General features: G+C 42.6%; 1 protein-coding gene across 3 annotated transcripts; it reads right to left on the bottom strand.

The window, feature by feature from the left end:
- Nucleotides 1-414: 414 nt before the first annotated feature.
- On the bottom strand, nt 415-22195 carry clic4 (chloride intracellular channel 4). 3 transcript variants are annotated; one of them, XM_054797066.1, is made up of 7 exons: nt 21775-22195; nt 19667-19712; nt 7688-7797; nt 5940-6065; nt 5715-5821; nt 4496-4677; nt 415-1861 (listed from the first exon to the last, which is right to left on the bottom strand). In XM_054797066.1, exons 3-7 carry the CDS (start codon nt 7741-7743, stop codon nt 1697-1699), a joined length of 636 nt encoding a protein of 211 aa, XP_054653041.1. In that variant the 5' UTR covers nt 7744-7797; nt 19667-19712; nt 21775-22195; the 3' UTR covers nt 415-1696. The 3 variants fall into 3 exon arrangements, with proteins under 3 accessions (XP_054653041.1, XP_054653040.1, XP_054653042.1); XM_054797065.1 differs by lacking the exon at nt 19667-19712; XM_054797067.1 differs by lacking the exons at nt 19667-19712; nt 21775-22195 and adding an exon at nt 13549-13572.
- Nucleotides 22196-23244: the final 1049 nt, after the last annotated feature.

Here is a 23244-nt window from a genome sequence, read left to right as displayed (position 1 = left end):
TGCACGGGGCGAACCTAGACCTTCCCCATCTCCTGATTGTGACCAACATGCTAACCGCTCAGCCACCGTGTGGGCCCTAAACATTTATAAATGTATATGCGTATTATAAAGTGTGAGGCATGTTTAGGTATTAAACCAGGATTTCGCTTGCTACTTCCTTCGTGGCAATGCCAATTATGAGAGACAGGGACGGTTCGTGAGATGAATCCAATCTAATAATTACAACAGTCACTGTGTTTCGCAACTGTTGACCTGAAATCTGAAGAGAATGTCAACGTCAAGCTAGCGGGAGGGTCTGGGGGGGGGGGCAAACCAGTGGAGCGGTGGAGCCTCAAAAAGCAGCATTATTAGAGCGTGAACAATACAAAGATTGTTGCGTCACGGCATAAAGGATACATTAAAAACACATGAGAATTCCAGTAAGAAGTTTATTTCAATTTGGCTTTTGAAGGAAATAAAATAAAAGTTACAGAGCATAACTTGGATATTATCTTAGGTAACAACAACCTGACGTACTGAAATGATCCTGCAAAGACAAGTAAGGCAAGGAGAAGGCTCATGGAAAACTGAAATCTGAGCGGGCAAGAAATGACCCATGTCCTCAAACCATGACCATGAAATGTGTAAAATTTGCACAATCAAATCAGAGCAATCAAAACAAATATTTACAATTCCTTTTATCAAATTCGTCTGATAACAAAAACTGTGGGAAAAAAGAATGAAATGTTTTGCTCTTCTGCTAAAGCACTTTTGGAGCTACTGTAACCATTAACATACATTCAATGCTTTAAGAATAATCAATATACGGATGATTTGTTTTGATGCTAATAGCTGCTGATTCCTTTTGTGTCCCAAATACCTTTAGTGTCACCTGTACTACTACTAGCACATGACTGCACCTTACTGTCTTTACATCCATTTTTTTCTTACATAACCAGAGTCATGTTTCCACAGTGAGACCAGAATACATGTGCCCCTTTTCTGTCAGCTCCTCCGCTACTCCAGCTGGACACTTCGCTTCAAGAAGTTCTGTTTGGTGGACATTTTCTTTCTACGGCAATATGGTGATCATAGAAGGCAATAGCGGGCATCTATTTGTGAGCTACATATGACGAACATGTGAGAACTCAGGTTCTTACGATTCCTGAGGAAATTCTCCTGCAGCCGGGTACAGGTGGCTTCCTACACTTCTACTGAGCTACAATAAGTTTTCACCTGTTTGAATACCAGGTGCCTTTACCTGGAATTACATGGTCTGAGTTAGCAGATCCATGAGATCACAGATTTGGAGGAGTTCTTGTCTAAAACACTGTTCACAAGCCAAAAGACCAGAAAAAACTGCTTCTCAGCATTTGTTTTATAACCACTTTACAATTAAATAAAGAGCAGTTCACGGCCTCGTCCCTCCATGCACATGAAGGATCACTTATCAGGGAGAGAAAGGAATACCGATTTGGATACAAAGGGTCTGGCTGCATTCACTGTGCCTCACAATTCATCAGCAAACCAAAATGAAAGCTATTAATGTTGAATAAAGGCTGCTGAATGCACTGGACATGTTTATGTAATCAGTGATGAGTTACCAAAGTAACAAAAAGATGCAGTTTGTCTTTCTCATGTGTAAGCACTTCAGTCCATGTGCTGGAGAGTAGGTGTGAAGCGGTACCAGGGGTTGGGGAGTTCGGGACAGGTTATCTTATTTGACGAGCCTCTTAGCTACATCTGCGTATGCGATCTCAATCTCCTTGTCACTGGGGCAGGTGTTAGTGAATTCTTCGCGCGTGTAGGCATTGTTCAGGTACTTCCAGATAGCAGTCATCTCCTTGGGGATGTCAAAGCCTCTGTACTTCTTGGCCACCACCTGAGGGTACAGTGTCATGTACATTACAAGAAGCAAGTGGTGTCAGGCGCTACATTACGTTTGAAACGTTTCCTACACTCCAAAAACATGGCAAACGTTTATCTCAAGGTGGTTCTATGTACTTCACTGCAATACGTTTTAGCTTAATTAAATCCAAATTATAGTGGAACCTCTGTTTTCATCATGAATCCGGTCTGAAGAAAACAAAGCGTATGAAAACCGAATACATTTTTCCCATAAGCAATAATGGAAATCCAATTAATCCATTCCAGACACTCAAAAATATTAAAACAGAACACATTTTGTAAAGAATTACAGCTTTATATGCAGAAAACAAAATATATATAAATGACGAATTAAACATTTAATATCACTTTATCTTTATGGAAGACACGCAGACGCGGTTTCACTCTCGTCCATTGCAAACTTCATTTAATCATCACACTGGCCCAGCTCACTATCTGTCACGCATCTCTGTTAAACTGTTTCCCTTGCAACCTGTTTGGCTAAGGAACTGTTAGATTAGTTTACAAAAATGATCAGTTCCAGACGGTGGATGCCCTCAGTGAAGCCATCTTCACTATCTGGAGCAACATTCCCACTAGCTTCTTGGTAACACTGGCGTCCTTTTCTGAAAATTGTATTTCTATTTTAGGGGGGTTTCGGACTATGGTCTTAAACTTTTCATCAACTGATGAACAGCATATAGTCGTCCCTCGTTGCAGTTCAAATGTTGCGCCCCTACTCTATCGCGATTTTAAAAAAATTAATTAACAAAATGACTGCTGTTTCATGGTTCCATATGGTCTATTTGTAAAAAAGCAAATCAGGGGTGCCCATTACGTCGATCGTGAGCTACCAGTAATTCGCCAAGGTAGTGTTGTAGATGTCATATGACATTAGTCAGTTGACATTATTCTCCCCATCTGATTCGCTCTTGCTCCCCCTACAGCAAAGATGAAGTGGTTAAGGGACGTCTCAAAACTACACACAGAAAGGCAACTTTCGCCTTTATTATTTTGATTAGGGACAAACTCAGCGGTAAGATGTCTTTGTTTGCCACTTGTTGTGGCTAGTTATGTAGAAAAAAAGTGAATCTTTGATGGCTACTTTTCGTCATGAACTCCACTATAGAAACGACTTTTCTATGCTTTTGTTTCTTAAACTACTATTTCACTACTATTATTTTACTATTAGTTTATTATTATAAACTACTATTTCATGATTATTACTGTATTTAAGGCCTAGGCTACCAGCACTTGTTCGTTCGCTGACGAAGCTCTTTGCATGAGGAGCGAAACGTCCAACACATTCTTCACAGAAGTACAGATGACGTCTCATGAAGCCTTTCCCTCGATTTCATGATTAACTGGAAAATGTGCCTATTGCTGAAACCTTTTGAATGTGTCACCTTGACTTCGGCTTCATTGCCGTTTAAATAATCATTTCCATTTCTTGGATATAGGTAATGTTTGATAGCAAATGCTACCTGGGGTACTACATGACCAGTGTGTCTAATGAACGCTACGTAGCTATTTTGACTGACATTGCCGGGAATCAGGTTATGTACTATAAACCTATAGTGGAATTATGTGTAATTATCTTTATTGCCTTATTGAATTTGTGGATTATTTGTGAACAAATAATCAACTATCAACTACTTTGATGACCTGTAAACTTTGAAACTGTCAATGTGAAATACTAATCATTAGTATTTAGCATTGTGGTTTCAGAGTTTATCGGTTAGATTTTACATATACAGTATAACATGTGTTTTATAGTAAACACGCATGCTGAAAAAGTGTGCGCACGCACCCCTGATAAAATAAATACATTTTAAAAAAGTACAAAGTACATAATACTAGTAAATATTTATTTCTTTTATATTTATAGTAGGAGGTAGATCTTTGTGACTTAGTCATTTTCAAAGCAGCTCACAGGCCGGAAAGGTTTTAGCACCCTTGGCCTAAATTAAGCATTTTCAAGCAGAAAAATGTGTGAATGAATGAAAATACAAATATAAAAAGGCATTTATAAGACGTGTTATGCGTAACACAGTATCTGTGACTTGCTGTGTGTGTCTTTAAGAAGCGGGGCCTGGGAAGTGACATGTTTGATGTCAGCTAGCTAAAGTTGCCTGTTAGGTAAGTGCTAGCAGCAGGTTAGCAGTGTAGCGAGTGGCCAATAGCAGCTCCTGTGTGAATGTTCACTGCAGGTGTTCTCTGCTTGTTTATAAAGCGATTGAAGTGCATCGTGAGTCTCTACGACAAAAATATTCCATTTATTAATATTGAATCCTACTTTGCAGAAATTCACTTATCGTGGTTGGGCCTGGAACCAATTAACCGCGATAAAGGGGGATGATTGTATTTCAGTTCAACGGTTGTTTGCAATAAATTGCTTACTCAAATTTTTTTTGTCTCACTGCCCTTTTTTCTTTTTGCATTTTAAAGCTCAACGTAAAAGCTCCTCAAGATCCAACAGTGCAATATGTAAATTCTTGCAATTTTTCAACTGGTCTTACAATTTTGATGAGTATATATAGCAATATGGCCTGCAGTAACAGAAATCAGGGAGAAGCAGTCAACCAGGAAAATTCAATTATGAAGTATTTAATGCTGCTGGTGCACTCACCTTGACGATATGCAGCTTGGGAAGCAAATTGCAGTCGGCCAGGGTCATTTCCTCACCATCCAAGAACTTGCGAGTAGAAACCTTGACGTCCTCAATGCTGTTGTGATCGATCTCGTCCGGCAAAGGTGAACGGAGATACTCATCCAGTTTCTGCAGGGTCTTCAGCAACCCGCGCTCCAGAGCTGAACAGAACCACAAGCAATTTCATGCCCAGGTAGACTTCCCTAGTTTAAATACCATGTCCAAACACATGGGGGCAGTATTTCACCAACATTCATTGTGAAGAAAAAAAATGCAGAAATAAATTTTTTTGTGCTGTGTGCCTCTTAGTGTATGACTGATATCTGACAGCAGTGACACATTTGAGGCTGTTCTTCAGACATAGTTATGGGTATGTACTTTATAGCCTGTATCTACCCATTCATCTTTGAGTTGGTTATTAACAAGTCATGGTACAGTTGAAAAATGCCATGAATGTTGTGTGTGTTCCAATCAGTCGTTCAACAGAACTGTTTCATAGGGCACTTATCAACGACGCATAGCATTCAGCCCCATGCTGTTTACACAGTCTTGCCTTTCAAATTGCTCAATATTTTCTAAGGGCGGAGAATAGCCAACTAAAAATACGTCACAAGATCATGCCATTTTGTCATTATGGTTAACGTCCGTTGCAGCGCATGCACACAAATATTTCAAGTAACCTTATCATTGTTACGTTACTGACAATACATTTTGCCAACAGCTCCTATGAGGGCGAATTAATGAATAAAACATGAAAGTTGCAATTGGCAGCATTAGTCCATGCTAGTAGAGCTGCTCTTTTGTTTTTTCCACAGTGCCCTAGCAGGTGAGGAGCCTGAGGACACAGAGAGGCAGCAGAACAAAAGCTCAGTGTTTTTGATTCATGCCTGAAAGCAACCAATCAGGACAGCTCAAGCAATGTTGCTAGGTAACCAGAAGAATCTCTGAGATTGGTGGATGGTTTCTGGCAATCTGTTCTTTAACAACATAGCTACATCACAATATTGTACGTACATGTACAGCCGTCTTTAGATATGCTGCAGAGTATCGAAGAAAAAAAAGGCATCTTAAATGTGAATTTGGGGGGGGGCCCATACTTCCGATTGTACTTATTGGCTGAGATTAATGAGAGCCAGACAATGCATTGTTCATCAGCATGCCTCGTATACATTTGTATATGTCAAGAGGGGATGCCTACCTTCATTTGCATCTGGTTTTGAGTTCTTAATGAAGGCTGAAAACTTGGCAAAAATATCCATACCAGCTGTGTTTGACTCGGGGTGTCTCGCTCCAAGTTTGATGTACCTGCACATGAAATATACACAAAGAAATATTCATTTTTACAGTGTGCTTGGCAACAGTGTGCATTGTGAGCACTTACAAGGTCGTGGCACACTTATCAAAAAGGTAAGAGAATGCTTACTTGGGCGGGCAGAGGACATCCTCAAGAAACTCCTCAATCTTGTTGACGTCTGTTTTGACCTCGCCATTGAAGGTGACGAAGGGAGGGTGTGTGCCTGGGGCGAGGTTCTGTAGATCCGCAGGCTTCCTGCAGGACATTGAGGGAAGATTTTGAGTGAGGTGAAGTTCACAAGGCCAAGTTTGCTATGCCATAGTGAGCACTGTTGTGCTTTAAAACTGTTTGCCTCCTCAGCATGTGTATCCCAATCTGTGGCCTTTAACTCTGCCTTTGCATTTCAAACCAGATGCCTCTGATGGCAGGACAGACACACACAATCATGAACATGTGTGGAGTAATTAGTGTGTACACTAATGCTTTTTTTCTCTTTTAGTATTTAACAATTGACAGGATCAACAAGCACGCTTTCATAGATGCTGTAATTATAAACTACCAAATGATCTATGAACGGACAGAGTGTTTTGTAAAGTTAAGAAGCACACAGACGCAGCTTTTGGACAAGGCATGCAGGGGCACAAAAACAGGAAATAACATCAATTCTTCGGCATGCAAAGAGGAAGTGGCACCCTTGGCCAATGATATCACTAAGCAGTGGTAAGAAGCAGCCACTAAGTCACAGGATCTCATTAAGGATATATAATATTTGACCTGGAAGAGGAGGTCAACTCTGTCAACTCGGACAAACCATTTGACTTGTACATGTGACATTTTCTCCTGCAGACACAATAATGTGATGTTCTTTTAATTTAATGCAACGGTAAGAACCATGAGCACAAATTCTTCTTTCATAAGAATGATTTAGCATCAACTAGCAAGTAAATGCTAAAAGTCCCTGCTGCTGAACAAAGGTTTGTCTGAGGAGAAAGATGTAAGCAGATGCTGCAAGTAGGCAGTCTTCTGTCACCTTCTCAAGGATTTCACTAAGCTGTTTTAGGTTACATGCTCTTCTAGCAAAGTCAATGCAAATTTCTGGGAAAATATCATTCACCCTTTATCGGGAGAGGAAAGACGATTTAAAAGGTGTACAGTATTTGGCCAGGAAGCTGTGGCATAGAGGGTGTGAGCAGCTGCCACATGCTTTGATACAAAATGGAGGGAATCCTGAATGCTGGTCAAATTGACACGATGAGGGTAAATTGACACATTGAGGGACAACGGACCAGATGTTGAAAAGACCATGGCTGAAAATAGTCTGGCACTTGATGCCTTGGCTTGGCAAGTAGAAAACAATTCCAACAGCATTTTAAAATGAAACACACTGAGGGAAATGGAGCGGGTTTAGTAAAGACTGTCTGGAGCTGGAATCCATGTGTTCCCTTGCAACTGGGAGGAAATGCAGTCAAAATTGCAGAGCATCATCCATATTTGGATCTCTGTGATGATAAATGACATGTTGTCCAGCAAAGGAGGCAGGATGTGTGTGGAGTCTGTAGCCTCTAAAGAGCCTGGTTGTTTGGTTTTCTCAAATTTTGTTCAGCCTGGGAAAGGGTCATGGGAAAACCAAATAAACAGTGGGAGGCAGTGAGCATGTCAGGGCTGTGGGTATATCAAAGTGTTGAATGTGCAACTGTTCAACACTTTGATATACCAGTTGAACAGGAAAAGCTGTGTGTGACCAAATAATAATCAGAACCCGTGATATAAACCAATGCATTTTAAAGTACACCGAGCATTTGCAAGTTTAGGGCAGTTTAAATACCAAAACATTGAGTCAGTAGAGATATCTGAGGAACAGAAGAGGACAAGCATACCTCTTGAGGTCTACTGTGGTAACGTTGAAAACGACGCCTTTAAGCCACAGGATCATGAACAGCCTTTGGGAGAAAGGACAGTTCCCGATGCTCTCGCCATCGCTTCCTGCCTACAATAGATACAAGCACAACAAATTTAAGATCAGGAATGTATTTTAATCGCAGAGTAGACACTTAGGGTTTGGGGGGGCTGGCCAGGTGAGGGGCCCTCCGAGCGGCAGCTGTCCCCCGATTTTAATTGCATCATTAGCTATCATCCACATACACTCCATATACATGCACACAGATACACCATCCTCTTTTATTTTATTTTATTTATTTATTTATTTTTTTAATTGCATCATAGACACTATCACACCTTATCACATACACGGGTGGGGCGGGCTGGATTGGGGTGCCTCGTGCACCTCGGCGTCTGCCCGCCAGGGTCGGCGGTGTGGCCGGGGGCCTGGCCGTCGCGGTGGCTCGCCCGGGGCGGCCTGGCCTGTGGGGTGCCCTTGTCTGGTTCGCCTGCCCTTCCCTGGGGTGGCCCTCTGGGGCCTGTTGATGCCGGGGCTTGCGCCGGGGGGGGCGGCTTGCGGTGCCCCCCCTGGACTGACACGTGCCGCGGGCGCCTCTGCGCTCTTGGGGCGGGTTCGGCGGTCTCCGGGGGGCGGTGCTGGTGCTTCGGGTGGCCCGTGTGCTGTCGCGGCGGCCGGTGGTTGCTGCGCTGTGGCGGCTGCTGGGGCGCCGGGCCAGCTGGTGGGTTGGGGCTTGGTCATGCTTGCGGGTACTGTGGGCCTGGGTGGCGGGGTGGGGGTGGGGGGGCGGGTGCCCTGGGGCCGGGCTCGCTGGGGGGGGTCGTGCTCTGCCGGGCGCTTGGGCGTCTGTCGCCGTTGCGCTTTGTGCGCTGCCGGGCCGCTGTCTGTGTCCTCGCCTCCCCCGGTCTGTCTGTGGGCTTGTCGGGGGTGGGGCTCCGGTGCGCGGGTGGTGCGCTGTCGGCTCTGGTGGCATGTGGCTGGTCTGGCTTCTGGTGGTATGTGGGGGCCGTCGGCTGGTCGGCTGCTGGTCTCGCCTTCTCGGCGCTGGTGCTTGGCCTCCCTGCGGCTTGGGGTGTGGTGCTCCCGCTCTCTCTTCGGGGTTTGCTGGCCCGCGGGTCTCGGTTGGCGCTGTGTGGTGGTTCGCCTGGCTGCTCGCCCGTTTTCCCGCCTGCCTGCTCGGTTTCCCGCTCTCCTCCTCGCTGACTCCCCTGTCTGCCTCGCTGGCGGCGTCCTACCGCTGGGGGGGTGTGGCCGGGTGTCTTCCTGCTCCCCGGCAGTCTGCGCTCTCCGCCCCTGGGTTCTGAATCGTATGTCTGGGACCCCGGGGTCCCCGGCTCCGCTGCTCCTTGGGTTACCAACGGGGGATAGGGTGGGGCTTCCGGGTGTCGGGCAGTCGACCACTGTGTGTGTGTGTGTGTGTGTGTGTGTGTGTGTGTGTGTGTGTGCGCGCTTGAGTAAGTAAGAGTGTGTATGAGCGTGCGCATAGGGGTGTGTTTGTGCGTAGGAGCGTTTATGTGCGTGTGTGTGGGTGCGTAGGAGTGTGTATGTGCGTGCGTGTGTGTATTTTTATTTATTTATTTATTTTAGTTATTTATTTGGGGGGGGGCATACAGGGGTTTGCTCCGTGGGGTCAGGTGCTGGGCGATACATCTCTGCCGCCCGTGCCTCCGCCGGGTGGGTGGAGGGTGTGCCTCCTGCATCCCTTGGCGGGGCGGCCCTGTGTCGGGGGTCGGGCGGGGGTTGGCCCGGGGCGGGCCGGGCTCCGCTCCCTGGGGGTGGGGGTGGCGGTGGGGGAGAATTGGCGCTTCCGGCGCGGGCGGGCTTCTTTCCGGCTGTGGAGGCGTCTCTGGGCCTGCCGGTTTGTGGCCCCCGGTACCCGTCTGCCTTTGTGGGGTGTGATCTCTCGCTGGTCTCGGGGGTTGGCAGTCCTCCGGCCCGCTGGCGCCCTGTCCTTGGCTGGGATTACCTCTCTTCGGCCCCTTACTGGTCTTCCCGGGGGGGGGGGGGGGCTCTCTGGGCTGGCTCTTGGGGCACTGTTCTTTGTGCTGCCTGCCCCTATGGGCCTGGTGGCCTTCTGGCGGCCGGGGCCCGGCCTTGCTATTTGGGGCGGGGCTCTCTGGGAGGTGGAAGGCGGCCCCTTTCCTTTCATGCACTCTCAGTGACAATCACACGCCCACACATTCCTGCACCTTTATATATATATGAAGTCTTCCTTACATACAGAGATACCTGTACATATGCACACTCACAGTACATACGTACTTCCCCACATTACTCACTGAGTTATCCAGGGTGTTATTATGTTGTTGGTTTTATTACAGCGACGGTGATTTCAGCAGTATGACTATATATATATATGTGTGTATGTGCGGTATATATGTGTATATATATATATATATATATATATATATATATATATATATATGTATATATGTATTTATGTATGTGTATGTATGTATATATGTGTGTATATGTATTTTTTTTTTTTTTTACAATGATGTGCATTACAGTAACTTTGATTCTATTCACTATCATGGATAATCATTTCATTACTACAGTTATGTGTGACTGTTTCAATGCGGTATTATCATGGTGATCACTATCATAATTCATCATTTCATGACTGCTATTGTGTGCGACTGTTTCAATGCAGTATTGTCATTGTGATCACTGTCATAGGTCATCATTTCATGACTGCTATTATGTCTGATTGTCATTGACAGCTTTGTCATTGTGGTTGTTGATATTGATTTGTCCTTTATCCTTGTTCGTCTTTATAGTTGTCACGGACATTTATTTGCTGATGTCGTTCGGTATGTTTCTGTTGTTCTGTCACAATTGTTGTTGTTGCTGCTGTTGTCCTTGTCTCTTGTCTCTCTTTTTTTGTTTTTGTCCCCTCTCGCCCCCCCCCCCCCCCCGTTTCCTTTTCTCTTCTTCTCTGTCCCCTCCTGCTCCGGTCCGGGCGCTCCAAATTTGCTTTATAACAAGCATCAAGGTCGAATAAATTTTGTATGACAGGGGAAGTGTATATCACACTTCTCTCTGGCAGAGTAAATCTGTTGAGCACTTGACGGCATTTAGGTATACAATTCTATCTGCTTTAAAGGCTGGACAGGACAGGGGGAAAAAAAAAAAAAAAAAAAAAAAAAAAGATCAGGAATGTGTATCACATAGTCAAAATAAAAGCAGTATCTATGAATCTATCAAAGATGACATCATTTGCAAGCATGAAATTAAAATTATTCTCAAATGTCTCAAAAAATGCAAAGTGAAAAATAATCATGGGTTCATATCTGTGTTGCACAAACATTTGGTCCATTTGTTGGCATTGTACACGGCAGAGAGCCCTTTTCCAACAAAGACTTTAACACACATGACTGGCTGCACTAAAAAGACTAGGGGGCCGATGGCCTTCTCTAGTGCTCCATCACACTATGTCTCCATTTATCTGTAGAACCAGAGAACAGGAAACTTCTGAAGTGACTTAGACATGCTGGCTTCTTGTTTCCTCTAATTCGAGACTGCACAATACAAAAGTGAGCGGTGGTGATGCGAATGAGATCAATTCAAGTGGTATGCACCCTCTTCATAATGACAAAGCTGACTGTTCTGTGACCGAAAACAAAACTCCATTTTGTGAAGACGTTTTTCCTGGACTCACATCTCCACTTAATGTAATCACGAGGGACGATATTTTTTTCAAGCCAGCATATCTTCAAGACCAATACCGATAACTTTTTATATCTTTTTTTTATTGATATATAACTGTAGTTTACGTACACCTGGAGGCAAGAACAACTCAAAAGTTGGATTTGACAAACTGTACCTGTAGATTTGTCCTTACCAAATATCACAACATCACTACTATTAAGGAAACAACAAAAAAACAGCGGCTCTGTACAAGTACAAAATGGTGGCTCCAAGGGTGCCAAGGGGGGTGCCACAACTTGCAGACAAAAGCCTGCCTCTTCAACAATGGTAAAGGTGTGGTCATCCAGCGCCATCATTTCCATGATGGCATCACAGATCGCTTTATCCCTTGGGTCATCTGATTTACAAACGCTGAGGCAATACGAACAAACCCTAGGCCCCGAGCGTCGTCGTGATGCTGGTGTTTCAGGTGGCTGATAAGGTTTGATGTCTTGGAGCTCCATTTTATTTCCCTCATCGCTGAATGTTTGCAGAGCATTTGGTAAAATACCTGATAATTATTCAAAATATACTAAATAAAAATGTCTCAATAATTAATGTGTACCCCTACTAATCGCCTCATAGACGTGCAGAAGCAATGCATAAAAGTTCATGTTGATTTCTACTTGACAACAACAGCTGTATGAATAAATAGTACAGGTAGATTTTAAAAGTGGATTGTCACGAGTGTTCTTCAATGGAGGACTTTGTTTTGGAGTCATGGATCAGTACAACAGCTCCTGTGCACAGGCTGGCTGCTGTTGTCCTCTGTGTAACACCCTGTGGGATGACTCTCTTTCATCTGCTGACCTCTATTGTACGGCGCCTGTCCCCCTGCAACTCCCCGCCCGCCCCCAACCACTTTTGAATTCAATATAAAAGACTTACATCAGTGCCTTTGTTCTGCAAACTTGTGAATGAAATAACAAGAGATACATTGCTTTACACAAGTGGACTTTCATTTCCTGAACCTTAAACAATGTGGTGATGAGTCCATTTCACTCACAGCACCACAAGTATACAGATTCAGGTGAAGAACAAGGCTGGCAATGCAGTAGAGCCACTGTTACCATGACAATGGCCAGACACATGAGTGGCGGGAGCGATCCAGTGTGACGGACCAACTCATAGGGAAACGATTACCTCCTTCTTCAAATGAAAACGCCCAATACAACATTATTTACAAATCAGGAAACGACTATTACATCCAAGACTGACACTGGCCACTGTCCACGTGTCAGGATCCCTGTTACCAGTGCTTTCCTCTTTTAAAAGACTCAAGAGTAGAATGCGGCTTCCTGCCAAAGACAATGATAGCAGGGATTTCATACAGAGTGAGGGACATAAATTGCAGGAAATGAGGACACCATTAGGGATGATAGGTAGTGCTATTTGACAGGAGTGAGAACCAGCAGTAATAAAAGGCTTGAAGTGAAAAGGGAGAAAGAAAAAAAAAAGACATTTAAGAGGCAAGACTATTTGCCGTGCTGCTCAGTTTTTCCTCCTCCATTCCATCCTTAGCCTTATCCTGGGCCCCTCTGTTGAGTCAGAGGGCGGGGCGTGTTGGACACTGGAGGAGGAGGGAGAAACTATTCCAGAAATGTCCCATTCAACCCGCCAAAAAGCATGCTTCGTTTACTTGAAGTGACATGACGATGCTGGTGGTGGTCGGGTTGGATTTCACAAGCTGTGCTTCTGTTGAGAACGAGAGGTCACTGTATAGACCGCCTTCAACATCATTGAGCTAACAGTACAGTCAATTTTAGAAGAGGATTTTTTGTTAATCTGTAAAATCGAATTACAATCAAAAACATTGTTCATCAGAATACCTTTCCCAGCGAGAGCACCACTATAATAGTATAGCAGTCAGCAAAGGGCTCCTACAGAACATTCTATGCAGAAAAAACATAAAGCAGTTTTAGGCACATCACCAGTTCACAACTGACAGGAATGGGTTTCGGGGTTATGGGGTAGTTCACACCCCAATAAAAACACAGCGGGTAAGGCAAGAACAAGTTAAGCACTTGTTGAGAATGACGCACATTTTCCACAAAGTAAAACAGCAACATCCACAGAAACAATTAGCAGTGGCAATTCTATTGCCCGGTATGTCACAGAAAATGACTCACATATTGCAGACAGTTACATCACCTTTGACAGAGTTGACCCCCCCCCGATGTGAACAGGCAATATGAAACTTCCAGGCAACAGGACAGCTGACTATGGCGGGCTCAAAAGGACAGCCCTTAAGTCAACACCGATGTGTTTATTTAATGTCAAATGACATATAACTGCACAGAGTGGAGGGTGTGACTCATGTTGAGGTTGACGTTAGCTTGGGGCCAGCAGTGCGGTGATGTTCTGTTGGTCAGGGGAAACAATCTCTTATTTCTATCATCAGCCACATCCAATGTGAATATATTAACAATAATGCAAAGGCCATATCTCAGCACTGATGATGATGATGCTGATGTTTGGCTTTGCAGAACATGACAGTCCTCATTTTACATTTTGCACATAAAATGCTGGTCTTGCTCCACCTGCTTCCTCAGCTGTTACGTTATTTATGGACATTTTAACAAATGTAGAACATTATGTTTTATAGGCACAGTATTCTAATACGATATTTTTCAGACTGGTGATGGTAGGAGGCAGCAGGCAGGGACAATGAATCCTGCTCAGCCCAAGCAAGATCCACTCAGTCACAGCTCACAGCCTAATTTTAGTAAGTTGGCGGCCCGTGCTCACCCCTCCCCAACGCACTTTATAGTCTAAAATTGGGTGGGCTCCTCGGCAAGTTCAGGCCACATTTTGACCGAATAAGGAGCTGAGGACGAATGAGCTCGAGCTTTCCTCCTCAAGCCCTGACACAGCAGGGATTTTCATTTGGGACGGTTGCAGCTATGGCAACCACATGGCAATGCCGCTCACTATTTGCTGCACAGGCATGCAGACTGGTATAGTATTAGGCCTTTGACAGTCACTGAACACAAACAATTCAATGTTTAGGAAAGTACAGGTCAACTTATGGTGGTTGAATGAACTACGAAGTTATTTTAAAATGGAAAAAGCTGCTCACTAAATAGACAGGTAATAGCCACTACATTTACATGCACAAATAAAATAAATCTGATTTATTGCATGAATTTGATTGAACCCAGCTTTTTAAAAACACGTGTAAACACCTTTTTAGATCATGTTTGACTGTTTGAGGATCAGATTAACACACGTGGACTATGCGATTGGAAACCAGATCCGTCTTGCGTATATACACTTAGATATAGATTGATCACTGGGCTTTGATACATGTGCAGGTCTCCAGAGGATAATGCCCATGCTCTGAAAACCATTAAATTCTTGGGCGAAGAAGACAAGCTAGAGGGAGAGGTGGTGTATACACCAACAAAAACACAAATTAAAGCTGCATAACATTAAATAAGTTAATATGTTAAATACAGCTACAATGATTAATCAACGAATCAATTATTAATCAATTATCCAAATAATTGACAACTATTTTGGTAATTGATTGTTATATTTAAAAATGTACTGTAAATATCCTGATTTCAGCCTCTCAAATGTTATTATTTTTTAATTTCCTTAGTATAGTGAAACTATAGAAGAGAAGAGTTTCACTTTTTCAAACTGAACTACTGTAGTAAGTTAACTTTTCAGAAGTATTCTAATTCATTGACATGTGCCTGTTTTATCCATGAGTACTGAGCACTGGACTCAGTGGGTGATGACTATTTGGTCCCTAAGCCCTACCATGGCCACAGAGATGAGTACAACTACAGTTCAGATCATTCCAGATTGTGGCAGGCCCATCATATCCCATAACAAGTCTCTGACTCAGCGTGACCTCACTCAGTGGAAACCTCTAGACTTCCAGTCAGACACAGGACTACTGTGCTGGTGCACATGAACAAAGGAAACTATCAACTTACAGTGGAAAGTTGAGAATAGATTTTAAAAGAGGGAAAGAGTAAGTCTGAATTACTTCATTTAAGATCAGATGGTCAGAGGGGTTCAACAAGAAATAACAAGAGTTGTTGCCAGTATCTACAAAACATCTTACATACTACAAACATCTTACATACTCATTAACTTCAGACTGAGACATTCATATCAACATAACAGCTCATTTTTGCCCAAAAAAAGAACAACCAAATCGACCAATGTTCTATTAATACTAATTATCATAATCACGGCATTCCATTGTGGGTCTAAATCAAAGTTACCCAAACTCTTTCCACCAAGTGTCACATACAGAAAAATTTAAGGACGCAGCGACCACCTTGATATTCTTCACTTTTTGTTGAAACAAACTACATCCGATCCACATACCATACAGTGCTTAACAAATTCATTAGACCACCTGTCATGAAAACAAGAACACATTTTATAAATCTTTCAAAAACATATTTAAATCCAAAAATGTAGTTTTTAAGACACAAGCCAGATAAGCATGGCAGTAAAATGCACCAACTCTAAATACACTAAAAACACACAACACAGTTTACCCAGAATATACAGTACCAGTAGGCCTGTCACGATAACAAATTTTGCTGGACGATAATTGTCCCACAAATTATTGTCGATAAACAATATTATTGTCAACATTATGAGACATTTTTTTTAATGTAATGATAACATAGGGCATTTTATTTTATATTATATATATATGGCATAATATATACTGTATATGCCGTCATTTGCCAGCATTCACCAGCAAGTTGGCATGCATGGTGTATGTAGCCCAAAACTTTTTTTTTTTTTAGGTAACCCCGCCCCCCTCATTATGCAAACGGTTTGCTCACTCGGCCCAGCAAGCTTTTGGAGCCAAAGTTGAACCAAAAAAAGAGAGCTTCAGTTCGAACCAATTGTGGAACCATGACAATGGAAGAGCAAAGCTCTGAGAACCAACTCCAAAAAAAGCTCTGAACCAGTCACTGTGGAAAAGGGGTGAATGACTGACAGGGCGGCTCACACATTCGCTACAGGACCAACACGCCCAGGCGTTGAGACAGATGCATAGAGTGAAACCTCTTGTCATCAACCTTTTTGTTAGAGAAAGAGAGGAGGAAAACAAACACACATGCACATGTCAATATATCAAGGCCAACAAAATTATCAACTTCATTTTTATTTATTGTGCCATTAGTTGATTTATTAATTATCGTGACAGGCCTAAGTAACAGTCAAAAGTTGTGTTACACTTTCTCGCTCTCATAAGCCTGGTCAACAGTGTAGAAACTCTTGACTGGCACTGTGTATAGTCATATTAATCATCAACCTTATATAAAACAATCTATGTTGTATCACCATCACAAACAGTTACTGGGGTATAAACATTTGACAGTGCTGTTCTTTATGAGCAGCGTGCCAGGGTTTCAGAGACAACAAAGGCCATGATCATGTATTTTGACCACGATCAGGAGTTAGAAGTCTTGTCATTTTATCCTCAATGTTCTGGTAAAACACTTTGCTTTACATCCCGCTTTCATTAAGGCTCCTCCAAGCAGAATAATAAAGCTGAAATACAAGCAGACTGGATTGTGTTGCAAATGACTGAGTTACAGGTAGGGTATTCTGCTCATGCGTGGGGTCATACATACGCAGCGATGGTGATAGGTTTTCAGTGTAGTGAGTCCCCGGGACCCACAGGTGGTGAATTGAGTGGGTCCCTGGGAAATTCAATGGATCCCTAATGAAGAACAGAACAAAAACACTTCTTTCAATTTCTTATCTTTTTCTTAAATTGTAGTGCCCTTTGATGTTGGTATGGTATGATATTGTTGTAATTAACGGATGTATCTAAACAAAATTCCAAATGTGAAAAGTTTACGGATTCAACGCAATACATACAATGTTGAGGTACTGTCACGAAGCTGATCAGTAGTACTGGAAGCAGAAAATACAGTTGCAATAGTCTGTTAACCATAAATCATTTTTATCTTTTTCTTCTGCGGCATTTTTGCCTTCTTTCCCTGCTTACTCTACAAAAATAGCATCTTGTTGGAAGCGGCATATATGCGCAGATGCTGTCCGAGCATAACAAAATGGCGACTGCCATTCAAAGTATTGCTACGTTGTCACCCTGTTTTTCAGGCAACCTGATCTGTACTACGTACGCATGTGCAAACTATGTCATCGCTTGGCCTATTTTATGGCAGTTCAGATTGTGCACACGCATCAGGCAACCCGATTTGTACCAAGCATGTGCAATATACAGTACATCATTCCCTCACCCCCTTAGATTAAACAATTGTCAACATAATCGATATTTATATATTTTTATATTATATCTAATATCATAACCATTGTGCAAAGTGGAGAAATTATAACACTGTTTGCTGGTTGTATAAATATCAAAAATTAAAATTGCTATAAGTCGTACCAATCTTCAAAACTAGAGCCAAACACCAGTTTTCTAACTACCGACCACTTTCTTTATTGCCACTATTTTCCAAAATCCACGAAAAGCTATTCAATAACAGGCTAGACAAATTTGTAAATAAGAATTAAGTACTCACTGACAGCCAATACCGATATAGGTCTAACATTTCAACAATGGCACTTGTGGTGACAAATTACCAACACTATAGACCGCAGAGTGCGCAGCTGCAGTATTTATCGAGTTGACAAAAAGCATTAGACACAATTAATCACAATATCTTAACAATTAGGGATGTGAACAATAAACCGATGTGACCAGACATCTGGTTTCAACAGGGAACTACTACAATGCCGGAAGAAGCCTCCTGTATCGATAATAATCAGCCATAAATCTTTAGAATAATCTATTGTGGAGACATGCACCGGCAATCATGAGAAAAGCCATCTGTCTAATGTCTAATAAACAATGCACGAGGATTGTCTCGCATGCTCCATAACTTGCCATAGCTGAAGACAACAATACTGACGCGCCAGCTACCAAGCTAGGGCCCCGGCTCGCTACCAGCGCAGGCTAGCCACAACAACACATCATCAGTAGGGTAATTAGCAACAACAACACATCAGTAGGGTAAATCTAACCTGTCTCACGACGGTCTAATCCCACTGAAGTTTGGAGCGTCTTTGGATTCATTTTAATTTCGTCGTCAAACGGCGGCTGCTTACACGCAGATGTTGCAGCGGGCATCCCTCATGACTGATAACTCTCGTCTGTGTGGTAACAGCTGGGTTTTTCAACAGGACAACTCTGCAGTTCACAATGCTCGCTTGAGCAAGGACTTCTTCAGGGCGAATGACGTCACTCTTTTGGACCATCCTGCATGTTCCCCTCATTTAAATCACATTTGGGGATGGACGGCAAGGGAAGTTTTTTTAAAAACGGCCATCAGTTCCAGACAGTTGATGCCCTTCGTGAAGCCATCTTCACCACTTGGAGCAATGTTCCCACTAGCCTCCTGGAAACACTCGCATCAAGCATGCTCAAACCCATTTTGGAAGTGATTAACAAGAACGGTGGAGCTACTCATTACTGAGTCCTACTGAGAACATTTTTGGTTCTGGTTTGGAGAGTTTGTTATTTTTTGAGCGATGGTCTTAAAAACTTTTGATCAGCTGATAAACAGCCTATTTTAGTTTAATTGTTGTTTTCAATAAATGTACTTTTTCAAAGTGTTTTTTGTCTCACTCCCCCTTCTTGTTTTTGCATATTGTATCTCTACTTAAAACCTCATTAAGATCCAAATATGCAAAATGCAAATTCCAGCAATTTTTCAACTGGTCTTAAGATTTTGATCAGGAGTGTATATATAATCTTAGATAATATGTCAATTATCTAGTCTAAATACAGAATTTATAAAGTTTAGAATTATAGAATGTATAATAGAATTATACAAAGTACAAAGTACAAAAAAAAAAGTATGATCTGCTTTTATTTTCACTGCCTTTGCTTTGTCTTCAAAGCTAAGTGTTTGAAGGACGCACTGGTCGAAAACACGGTGTTACGAATAGGGATGGGCATCGAATCTCGAGCATCGATGGGAACCGGGACGAACATCTCGACTCTCCAGGGATTGTTAAATGTATTTAGATTCCTAGATTCGATGCGCACATCGCAGACAGGAAGAAATAGCCGCAAACACCAATAAAGAAGAAGCCGGCGAACACCAGCAAAAAAGAAGCTAAAAAGTTTGCCTTAACTTCATAAAAAGGAGCGGTCGGCTCAGTGCAACATTTGCAACACAATGATATCATGCAACGGAGGGTGCAACATGATTAATGTTCACATATTCATGTTGTGGAAATAACACAGTACCTGGTTTTTGATGCGCTACGTCGGACTTCCTCTAAGCAGTCAGAATCTGGGAAGTCAAACCATAAATGACGTCTGTCTCATGCCAATGCAAATCAGTATTTCAGGATGCTAGCTGATATGGAAGTTAGGTGGAAATAAAGGACGGGAGCTAAGGGTTAGCGCTAGGAGGGTTTATTCATGTGCACAGTACATCTCTGTTAGCAACAGTCAAGGGACCTTCTCAACTCACACAACACACTTCTGACCTTCAAAATAAGAGCACTTTCAGCTATATCCCGTTTACCCATGTTCGCAAAATAAGGTATTCATAAAAAAAATAGCTTACACCAACATTGAGGCAGCAAGTAAAGTATACTACTTGTCTAAAGTAAACATTTTTTGTGAAAGTGTACTCCTGTAAAAAGAAACTTAGTTTCAAACATCTTATTCAAGATGGTTTGATGTTTATATGCTGTTTGAAAATAGCCCTGTAAGAAATTCATAATAAAGTTGATAAAAAGTTGATATCATTATACAATTCATGGAGAGGTTCAGACATTCTCGGGTGATGACCCCATTTCGTGACATTTATGACCCCGCCTCTAAAAAGCATCGGAATCGAGAATCATTAGGAACCACAATCAACACAAGTAATCCGAATCGGAACCGGAATGGTTCAAATTCAAACGATGCTCGACCCTAGTTTCTAAACAGGTATTCATTGGTTGTTAAACTACACACTTAACAGTGCCTGCAGCAGACAACAGAACAAAATCGTCATTCGTCTGTTACAAGGTTGTCATGGGACAGTGACAATAAACTGATAAGCATTGCAACAAATGTACTAGTTACACTAAATGGTGCCCAGCTTTGTACCACACAGAAGGCTGAAAAAGAAACTTCTGCACACAACAAAGTGCACATTGCAAAGGAGGGGCAGAAGGAAAGGGTTGGCCACAATCATGTGTAAACCTTCCAAGGTGGAGGATGACGTAACCTCTCATGTAAGCGGTAATAGAAATGTTCTGGACACTAGAAAAAAAAGCCCACACACTCATCCCAAACATGAACTGCACTGCACGTCATCAGCAGTTGGAAGGACAATTTTCCTATTTGAATCCAGGATAAATGGTAAACTCGCAGAGTCCAACCTCAATCATAACTAAAGCACAACAAATGATGTGTTGTGCTGGGTGACACCACCTAATCTCGGGCAGGTGTAAAGCAATTAGAAAAGGGTATTTTATCTATTTAACACCAATAAAATGAAATCGCTTCATTTGCATTTCAGGGCTGCAAACAATGGAAATAAGGCTGCAGGTCTTATGTTGGTCTTTGTCGGGAACACATGCACCGCCACTCAATTCAGTTCACATATCCCCTTCAGCACTCCTGCCTCTGGTGGGCCAAACCCACTCCCCTACTCCCCATTTCCCGCCCTGCTTAAGAGAGTAAAAGAAGCCTTGCCTATGCTCTGGCGATGACAATCTGAAGTCCACATTAAAGAGAAGGTGTTGCTCATACAGAGAAATGATCAAACCATACTGGTTCTTTTTGTCAACAGAACAATATAAAATAGTTTGATACAGAGGGATTGTGCATATTCTCAATGCAAAACCATCACTAATAACTCATTCTGACCACGAGTTTATTTTCATATACACAGTAAGGAAACAAGTTTCCCCGTACAATGAAATTCTTCCTTTGCTTTCCACAGTGAATGCCAGTAACACACGATCACAAAGGAATAAAGAGAGGCAGTAACACAAAGAACTCAATGTACCGCGCTTTCAAAGTAACCCTATCATTTATTATATATATAAATGTATATGCAGTTTAAGTAAAAGAAGCGAGTGCCTGTTTCCTACAAGGCGATGGGAGGAGAAATGCATCCACCCTGCCTTGTGTCATGCAGGGGGAATGTACGGAGCTCCAACTGCTGGGAGGCTCCACTAAATAGACAATAGCACATGAACTCAACGGCTAAAGGGACATAGTTCGCTGTGCCTAATGGTCTTAGCCAAACACGTGGCAAAAGCTAACATTCCTTTCATCTTCAAAGCAAAACGAAGCAATTAGTGCCGCAATGTGATTTCATCACCAGTCTACTAAAAGATAATAAAACTTACCTTCACAAACAGCTCAATAACGGGTTCCTTATCCGCCTTTACGCCGTTCTGCGGTACCGACAGTGACATGGCGACCGCTACTTTCTTGTAACTTTAGCTAGCAAATACTACTTTCCTTCTGCACTACCACGCCCGACTCAGCTCGGTCCTCTTCTCCACCAACACCCCTTTTTTCTTCCCCCGCACTGAGGTCCACGCAACGCTTTGTCTGCCCTGAAGGAGTCCGGAGCCGCTACTGAAGGTACAAAGCCAACAAATAGCGGAGACGATCACAAGCTCTCGTCCCAAGTTGCCGTAACTTAAATCGATGACGTCACTGGACTGCAAGCCTTGTTGGTTAGGCAAAGACAAACCGTGAAGTGGATTTTTTTAATGTCGTGGCGTCATCAGCGGCGCTAAAATACAAAAAAATCTAGTGGGAGGGTTCGAGGAGTCTCCTTGATGGGAGGGACATGACAGGGGAGGAGAAAAGGAGGATACCCACTACTACTGCACTCAGTGACGTGCAGTCAGGAGAGGCAGGTGAGGCAGAGCCTCGCCTATCATGATGAAAAATTAAAAGAAAAAAACGAATAACAAAACAAATATTAATATTTGTTCATATAACTGTATTGTAAATGTATAGAAAATACATTGAGTCCAATCGTTTTTTACATTTTCTAAAGTAAAAATCGCTGAATTTGCGATATAGCGTGGCTGCCTAAGGACACACTACACAATAGTCATTTGGATTATGTCGCCAATAATATGTTGCAGAAACATTTATTATACGCCTTGACTTGTACAACCCATGTACTGTTTTATATTTTCTTGTGGAAGAGGTCCCTGGGAGGACAATCATCCCTCCCTCCTTTTGTCTACCTTCAAACCTGTCCTATTCCCATCAACCTCCTTTCTTCCTCTACTCAGCCCACCTTCAGGACTTTTTCAGGTTCTTATTATATGCTAACAAGTGTTAGCATGAAAATGTTAGGATGACCCCCCAAAACACACCATTATTATACACCATGACGTATACAGCGCATGTACTGTCTTTAATGTAAGTGTGACGTCATTCTCCTTGCTAATCTATTCGGGCAATAAAATGCATAGAAGTGTCTTAAGGGAGGTACTTGCAGTACTGCTGCATCCCGAAACGGTCGGCGTGCTGGAGCTGGAAGGTGCTTCTCACTCGCGTTCTTCTACAGCTGAAAAGCCAGCGTTTTTTGTTTTTACAGCACCAGCTCCAGATAGCAGAAAGTCACCTGCATTCAAGATATTTTTATGCCATGCTGAATGAAAGCATTTGACTGCCAAGATGGAGGATCATATACTCGAACACCCATGAGGTGATCAGACGTTAGCAACAGTATCAGAACTTTTCCTGTAGAAAGGTTGCATGTACCTCATATACAGATAAAAGGTCAGAATACAAATGTTTCCAGTTAAAAAATTAATGGTACTGAGAAATACTGGAAAACAAGGCTTTTT

The sequence above is a fragment of the Dunckerocampus dactyliophorus genome, chromosome 13 (assembly GCF_027744805.1).
Source record: "Dunckerocampus dactyliophorus isolate RoL2022-P2 chromosome 13, RoL_Ddac_1.1, whole genome shotgun sequence".
In the NCBI taxonomy this organism is placed as follows: domain Eukaryota; kingdom Metazoa; phylum Chordata; class Actinopteri; order Syngnathiformes; family Syngnathidae; genus Dunckerocampus; species Dunckerocampus dactyliophorus.
The sequence above is the reverse complement of the archived record's forward strand: the minus strand, read 5'-3'. Positions and strand labels throughout refer to the sequence as shown.

Bases quoted from the DNA above. Each gene is read 5' to 3' on its own strand.
- clic4 (XM_054797065.1), bottom strand. From the start codon at position 21,843: ATGTCACTGTCGGTACCGCAGAACGGCGTAAAGGCGGATAAGGAACCC. The intron at 5,822-5,939 runs GTAAGCATTCTC...TTTCATGTGCAG, and splicing joins GATGTCCTCTGCCCGCCCAA to GTACATCAAACTTGGAGCGA. The intron at 4,678-5,714 runs GTAGGCATCCCC...GGTTCTGTTCAG, and splicing joins AAAACCAGATGCAAATGAAG to CTCTGGAGCGCGGGTTGCTG.